The sequence below is a fragment of the Homarus americanus genome, unplaced genomic scaffold (assembly GCF_018991925.1).
Source record: "Homarus americanus isolate GMGI-L3 unplaced genomic scaffold, GMGI_Hamer_2.0 scaffold25013, whole genome shotgun sequence".
Classification (NCBI taxonomy): Eukaryota; Metazoa; Arthropoda; class Malacostraca; order Decapoda; family Nephropidae; genus Homarus; species Homarus americanus.
The window spans coordinates 1188403-1196937 of NW_024722158.1; the positions used below are offsets into that span (position 1 = coordinate 1188403).

General features: G+C 40.7%; 1 protein-coding gene across 2 annotated transcripts; it reads left to right on the forward strand.

Moving 5' to 3' along the window:
- The first annotated feature begins 1593 nt into the window (after positions 1-1593).
- LOC121862060 (gastrula zinc finger protein XlCGF8.2DB-like) lies at positions 1594-8166 on the forward strand. 2 transcript variants are annotated; one of them, XM_042359992.1, is made up of 2 exons: positions 1594-1862; positions 5612-8166. In XM_042359992.1, the coding sequence occupies exon 2, from the start codon at positions 6707-6709 to the stop codon at positions 7880-7882; it is 1176 nt and encodes a 391-aa protein (XP_042215926.1). In that variant the 5' UTR covers positions 1594-1862; positions 5612-6706; the 3' UTR covers positions 7883-8166. The 2 variants fall into 2 exon arrangements, with proteins under 2 accessions (XP_042215926.1, XP_042215927.1); XM_042359993.1 differs by having other exon boundaries at positions 1607-1662.
- Positions 8167-8535: the final 369 nt, after the last annotated feature.

Here is an 8535-nt window from a genome sequence, read left to right on the forward strand (position 1 = left end):
GGGTCAGTGTGTTGAGCGCTTCTTGATATGTGGAGTAGGAAGGGGAGAGAATAATCTTGCATGCCCTTTTTTGCACCTTTTCTAGGTGTTTACGTTGTGTGGCATTTAGGGAGGAAGACCAAGTGGGGGAGGCATAGGTGAGCTTGGGAAGTATGAATGTTGTGTAAACACTGAGGAGCTCGTGTGCAGGGACTCCGAGGGACTTGAGTCGGCAGAGGAGGTGGAGACGGAAACTGGAGGATTTGACAACTTCACTGACGTGTGGTTTCCAATTTAGTTTGTTGTCTATGGTGACGCCGAGGAGCTTCGTGGAATCTACAACCTGGAGTGTGTTCGGACCTAGAGTAATGGAAGGAGGTGGGACAATGTCGGAGGAGAGGTTGATGTGCATAACCATGGTCTTGGTATGGTTGATGGTGACATGGTTGTTGGTGGCCCAGTTTTGGAGACTGTTCAATAAATCCTGAAGGGCGGTATAGTCGGGAGCAGAATTGTTGACGCTGATCCCAATGGTGGAGTCGTCGACATATTTCCAGCGAGCAGGGGTTTCTCTTAGGGCATCATTGATGAGCATAAGGAAGCAGAGTGGTCCCATCTTGGTGCCTTGGGGGACGCCACAGGTGAGTGACTGAAAGGTGGAGACAGCCCCTCGGAAGCGTACAGCTTGGCGTCGGTCACTGAGGAAGTCTGTAAGCCATGGTATAAGACTTCTCCGAAGCCCGAGGTCAATAGCGGGGGTTGGCGTGGGTTAGTAGTTGATCCCCGCTCAGTGGGCGGCGCTGGTTGACCTACACCATGAGGCACACACTGTGGAATTCATGGGGTCGGCTACTCAGCGACAAACATTTTGTAGGGGAGAAATCCACTACACTGCCTCCAACTAATACTCCCTCACGCAAGCGGTGTTTAGCCACTGCACCCATTCTCTCCTCCTAAAATTCACTTCAATCCTCCCTTTATTCTTCCCCTGAACCTCCTTCCCCCCTGTCACTAGCATTTCATGTTCATGTTCAGGGAGACCATTCTACACTCGGCTACTGGACCAGCAACATCTCTCACAGTGCCTCACCACCCAGCTTCCTCAGAAACCTCCTCGCCCTACAGGACCTCTGAGCAAGTTTCTCCTCACCTAGTCACTCCTAAGCACTGCGCTCTACAACAATATATATACAGAAAGCGCATTGTGAGTTTCTATCCTACCTCATTCCTGAGTGTGAGATATCTACATGTACGTACGTTTGTGTGCCCATAATAAGAGAATTGACAACTGGCCACATACAGTACGCTACAATATATATATATATATATATATATATATATATATATATATATATATATATATATATATATATATATATATATATATATATATATAATGTATATATATATATATATAATGTATATATATATATATATCATTCTATCTATTTATATATATTAATCAGCTTAATTGTCTATATATCTATATACGGTATATATAAAGAGGGTAACATATGCTATTATCTGTACAGTTACCACCTAGGGTTAGGAGTAAATCTAGCGGGTTTTGGAGTCTCATTTAGCGGGAATGTAAACTTGTAGATGGCAACACTAGCTGATGCACAGGAACCATCTTACAAGTCACAACAAAGACGAGCCTGGCGGTACAAGTTGACCTACAAGGTTTATTTATTTATTAATATATATTACTTATAAGTTAACCGCCTATTGATATAAGCCGCCTGGGCGGTTGGTTTGTCCAGTGTTAGTACAGGAGGACACCTGTAGTGAGGATCATACAGGATAACACTTGTGTCCGGGCCAAGGAGGACACAGTGGTACAAGTTGACCGTCCAACTCTTACAACAAAACTCACAACACAGGTAACCAAAGTATTTGTTTACACAGTTGTGTTCCTGAAACAGTAACTTGAGGACATCTCAGCACACAAGATAGGTAATTTATAACTGAACATTTTGCCGTGACCAGCTAAGTTCCTACTAATGCTATTTTACCGTGAGTGCACTAGCCTCCGGCTCGGAAGTTAGGTAAACTTAGGCAGGTTTCTTTGGTTGGTTAGGTCAGGTTCTGGTAAATCTTTATAAGTGGATAACCATGGAGTATTTGTTTTTTATCTTTGCTCTTAACATTTTTATACAATCTTTAGACACTTTTCGGTAATTATATAGGACTAACCCGTGAGCGAAATTGATTGAAAACAATTTTAAAAACGCCGGATCTTCATTGTTATACTGTTGTACTTTGTGGAAAGATTAAAAAATGGATATTTTTAAAATAAACGCTATTTAACATTTGTGGGTTATGAAGAACAGACCTAACTAAACAAACCTACCTAACCTTACCTAACTTCCCCGGTATATTAAACAGAAAGAACTTACTATGATATGGTGATTTTTTAGTCATTTTGTGGACTTGAGATGATGCGCTATAGAGCCCTAGCAGGTTAGTTTTCTTTATTAACCAAGTTTTCTTCCAAAATGTTTCCCTCGCAAATGACCTAAAAATTACCTAACCTAACCTCATAACCGAGGGGCTCCGGTCCCCAGCCTATATAAGTCTTTTGCGAGGTCAAACGTCTTAGAAGAAAAGTCTTATAATTATAATTATATTCAATGGTTGTGTGAAAGTAAAATAATACCCCAGTTCTATTAGGTTCTAGTAAATGTTGCCTCTTTAATAACAAGTTTCCATGCTCAACATAATATGGTTAAGTATGTTTATAGCTACACAAACATCGTCTCACTGAGAAGTAAATGTCAAATGCCACCAGTCGCGGTCAGATATAGTTCTCCGTTGTTCCCCGGTAATGGATGATTAACCAATCAAAGCTCACTCCCGGTAAAATATCGTTAGTGGGAACTTAACGGTCACGGCAAAATATCCACCGACAATATATGAGGAAACTGCTCCCACCAGAAGGAGATGTTCGATTCTGTTACCCGGTAAGTTTTTCCACAGATGTTCTTATCAGGCGACAACTGTTTATTTTAAGTATCAGTATTTAGTTTTTTCTCTCCCATCATAAATCACCTGTAATGGGCAGGGCATGAAGGATGAGGGAAATTGCAGGGTAAAGCACGATGGAAAAACTGATCATATAACACTAATGTGGTGTCTGTATGTGCTTTGTAAGTGAATAAATATTTATTTACCGTAAATACTCTTAGAAAAATGTGCCAAGTCACCGCCTGTCATCTGTTTACAAGTGACCCGCTCGGTCCCAGCGTACTCTCATGTTAACAAAAAACCTAAAATTACAGCATGAGGCAGTAAATGACTGTGGCTTCTTTTTGTCATGAGAATAGTTTTTATGTATTTAGTTGTGTTTTACTCATATCTGACTAAATACACCCAAACAAATATTTACATAACTTCATCTTCTAAATCACTGTTTTAACCTAACCTAACCTAACCTAAGCTAACCTGAATTAAATTAAATATAACCCCCCCCCCCCAAAACCTGTTCTCATAACAAAAAGGAGCGTTAAATCAAGTGTGGGAGGGGCGGTGGAATTATCTTTCTGGCAATGGCACTTGTCTGCCTCTGTTTGCAGTCGGACTAACTCAAAAGTATTGACACCTTCTCGTTTGGTGCTCCTCGAAGCATTACGATGTGGAGTAATCGACTCCCAGGTGAGGGGGTCGATTTGGCACTTTTTCAGGTTTGTCTTAAGACTATCCTTATACCTTTTAAATTGCCTGCCGGCGTTACGTTTACTATTCCTTTGAGGACTGTAAAGTAGCTGCTTTGGCAGTCTACTGTCGTCCATGCTGGTAACATGGCCAGTCCAGCGTAGTTTTTCATGGATTATGGTAGCCTCGATGCTCCTACAGTTAGTGTCAGCAAGAATACTGGCATTTGTTCTCGGAGGATGGAACGTAGACTACGTTGGTGAAGGTTTTCAAGTGCCTTGAGGTGCCTCCTTTATGTCACCCATGTCTTGCTGCCATGCAGCAGGGTGGGGAGGACCTCTTCTCGATATATGTGGAAATTTGTAGACAATTTCAGCTCCCTACAGCTGAAGACATGGTTTTGGAGTCTGCCAAAGGCTTGAGATGCACATCTAATCAGATGCTGAACCTCTTCATCGATGTCCGCTGTGGTGGACAGGTGGGAGCCGAGATACCAAAAGTGGGTAACATTAGAGAGGGTAGTACTCTGTACTGTTAAGATGGATGGATGGTGGAGGTGTGTCTGAACCGAGGTAGGCTGTAAGAGAATCTGAGTCTTACGTACATTCACCTCGAGGCCAAAATGTGCATACTCATCTGCATAGGTGTTCAGGATCTCCTGTAGGTCGCGTTCAGTGTGAGCAACAAGGGTGAGGCCATCTGCTTACTAAAGTTCAGTAACTGAAGCTGCTGTTACCTTTGTTCTTGCCTGGATTCGTCTTATGTTGTAAAGACTCTTCATCCGGTACTCGATGTCCAGCTCGCCAACTAAATTGGCACTCGCACGAGTAAGGAAGGCAGCCAAGAAAATGGAAAAGAGAGTTGGTGCCAGTACACACCCTTGTTTAACCCCTGATTGGATGGGGAAGAACTCAGACTAGGTGCCATTGTGCAAGACATTGGCATTCATGCCATTGTGGAGGTGCCTCACAATGGCGATGAATTTTGGGGGGATCCAAACCGGCTGAGGGTCCACCAGAGGGCTTCCCTGTTGACTGAATTGAAGGCCTTGGTTTGGTTGATGAAAGCCATGTACAGGTCACGACACTGTTCTCTGCACGTTTCCTGTATCTGGAGGGCAGCAAAGATCATGTCAGTGGTGCCTCGTGATGGTCTAAAGTCACATTGAGATTCTGGGAGGAAGGTTTCTGCCTCAGGAAGAAGTTTGTTTAGGAGGACTCGGGCAATAATCTTGTCAGGTACGGACAGCAGCGAGAGCCCACGTTAGTTGCCACAGTCTGACCGATCTGCCTTGTAATTGGGGGATTTCCTCCTTTTCCCATATACGTATACTTCAGGAGAGAGTGGAGATGGCTGGTAAGTAGTGGACGTCCTGTTTTATACACCCACTCTGTGCTACACACACCAACACCACCCACACATCACACATACATGCCTACATCACACACACACTTTCCAACATCCACTCACACACACACACACACACACCCTACAACACCACCCACACACCTCTACACCACCCGCACACACCCTATCAACCACCTAAGTTCCTCCCACTAGCCTCGTGGGCTGGCAGATACATTTCTATTTGTTTAATTTGGTTCTGAATCGCTCTACCCAATGTTTATTATAATGGGAAAATCTTTCCCATTAATGGGGGGGGGGGGTGAGATTTCCTACCATGGCCATGTGTACCAGAGGATTAACCAAACTGGGACCAACAATTATTTTCAACACTGGCTGCAGTCTTCTGAGAACGTCACTATAGGTCGGTGACCCCGTCCTACGAGAAAGCTAACCCTGTTGTTCGCCCTTTGCTGTTATCCCTCCTTTAGTGATCGTTTTTATTAACATTAGGTATTTCTGGAGTGCAACCTGTACTGGTGTTTTGTGTGTGGGTGAGGTGTATCTTCAGTTATTTAAAGGAAGTCTCTTACTTATATTATTTCACTAATATGTTCTTCTTTATTTTCCACAGATATGGAGTGAAAAAAACAAATGACAGTGGGAAGAGAAGCAGTAAATTGTGACAACACTGATTGCCATGGACAGCTGCTAGTTTATTGTGCACCCCATATGGGGTAGAGGTCACAAAGGGTGTTTATCAGATCCCAGTGACCAGGATATTGTGGCATTGACTGGAAAACAGTTTTCCAGTACATTATTTGTTTAGTTCAGTGCAGTACTATATAGAAGTTTACTGTTTGCACTTGTCTGCTTGCTTCAAATTCATCACCGAGTTCTTGCCTGTTTACAGTGTTTGGGTTCTGTTTGACAATCCTAGATTATAATCAACAGTGACTTTGTTGGTCACGAATTTAGGAAAGGTAGAACATTATGTTGGGTGTAGCTGTTAAGAACAGTGGACATAGACAAAGTATTATAAACTGAACGAAAGAATTACAAGTAGACAAGAAATTATTATTCTTTGTGGAAATATGTTGTGAAGATCACCCCCTCATAAGACTTTTGTCACATGTAGTAAAAGTTTACCAGCCATCACAAGTACAGTAGTATATCAGCCTGAGTATTATTGTTTACCAGCCATCACAAGTACAGTAGTATATCAGCCTGAGTATTATTGTTTACCAGCCATCACAAGTACAGTAGTATATCAGCCTGAGTATTATTGTTTACTGTACATCAGAGGAACTGTACATATAACAATAATGTACAATATATAATTTTTGTACACTTCCCTGTTGAGTGTTTCTTTAGTGTATGTTGTAAGTCATAAACAGTGTGTGTTAATGACAAGTATAGTTATATGTGTAACTCATTCTTTACACCATTTTTCACATTTAGTTCAAAGAGGTATAGAGGAACCTTGTTAATAATGGTGTAGTCACATCACAAACTGGATCTTCCATCACACTTACCTCCTCACTGTCCTCCCATCTCAGCTTCATTACATCAGTGTCAGTAAATCACATTCACTTATTGATTTATGTTTCAGTTTTTATTGTCAAATATAATTAACAGTAACAAGACATTAATAGTTCTTGTAGGAGGAAACAGTTTGCCAGTTAAGTGTCACTAAAACTTTTGAACACACAATACACACAGTTTTATAATGGAAGGTCACTCAGAGGAACAGTCAGAGTCTCCCAGAGAATTGTCTGTAAAATCACATCAAGTAACACATGTGAAAGATCATACAGGAGAGAAGCCATTTGAGTGTTCAGAATGTTATAAAGGTTTTAAAAGACAACGTGATTTAGTGAGACATGTGAAACTTCATACAGTAGAGAATCCATTTCAGTGTTTAGAATGTTTTAAAAAGTTCTCAGATAAAATTTATCTCATAAATCATAATAAAGTTCATACAGAAGGGAAACCTTATCAGTGTGATGTGTGTCTGAAAAATTTTCAAAGTAAACTGCATATGTTGAGACATATGAGATGCCATACAGGAGGGAAACCATTTCAGTGTTCTGAGTGTCTTAAAGAATTTTACAAAAAATCTAACCTGGTGACACACATGGAAATTCATACAGAAGAGAAACCTTGTCAGTGTAATGTGTGTCTGAAAGAATTTAAAAGTAAACAGGATCTTTTGAGACATAAGAGTTGCCATACAGGAGAGAAACCATTTCAGTGTTCTGAATGTCTTAAAGAATTTAAAAAAAAATTTCACCTAGTGAGACATATAAGAGTTCATACAGGAGAGAAACCATTTCAGTGTTTACAATGTTTTAAAAGGTTCGCAGATAAAAGTTGTCTCATAAATCATAATAGAGTTCATACAGAAGAGAAACCTTATCAGTGTGATGTGTGTGTGAAAGAATTTAAAAGTAAACGGGATATTTTGAGACATAGTATGAGAATTCATACAGGAGAGAAACATCAGTGTTCAGAATGTCATCAAGGCTTTTCTAAAAGGTGTCTTCTAGTAAAACACAAGAAAGTTCACTCAGAAAAGCTTTTCCACTGTGTAAGATGCATGAAAGACTGTAAAGAGAAAGAGAGCTTAATATTACATGTAGAGAGATGTTACCAGACTGACCAAGTGGTCAATTCTAATCACTATGAAGGTGAAAGTTGCCAGGATTTGCACCATGACTTGAGCTTGTCTTGCCAACCAACAGTGGAGATGTGTGTTTCTGAAGGAGTGAAAAAGGAAACTAATTATGATCCACTCTCAGTCATTTGTGAGACAGAAGCTTCACCAGGGCCTGAGATAATTGACCAATCTTCTTTAAAGATGGAGTGCCTGGAAGAACTAGAATTTGTTAAGGAAGAATTCTGAAACTGTTTTTGTGAAATATTTATGGTTTTAACAAAGAGTAAAGTTTATATAATGCTCACGTAGGGACTGAAAGTTTGTAGTAAGTGTAATCAATAGTAACAGGTGTACTGTATTGGTAAATAATTAATGTATCACTTTATATAACTATCAGTAATGTGAGGGTAGATGGTACTGTATACAACACACTACAGGTATACCTGACATACATGGTACAGGTATACAACACACTACAGGTATACCTGACATACATGGTACAGGTATACCTGACATATGGTACAGGTATACAACACACTACAGGTATACCTGACATACATGGTAGAGGTACTGTATACAACACACTACAGGTATACCTGACATACATGGTAGAGGTACTGTATACAACACACTACAGGTATACCTGACATACATGGTACAGGTATACAACACACTACAGGTATACCTGACATACATGGTAGAGGTACTGTATACAACACACTACAGGTATACCTGACATACATGGTAGAGGTATACAACACACTACAGGTATACCTGACATACAGGGTAGAGGTATACAACACACTACAGGTATACCTGACATACATGGTAGAGGTATACAACACACTACAGGTATACCTGACATACATGGTAGAGGTATACAACACACTACAGGTATA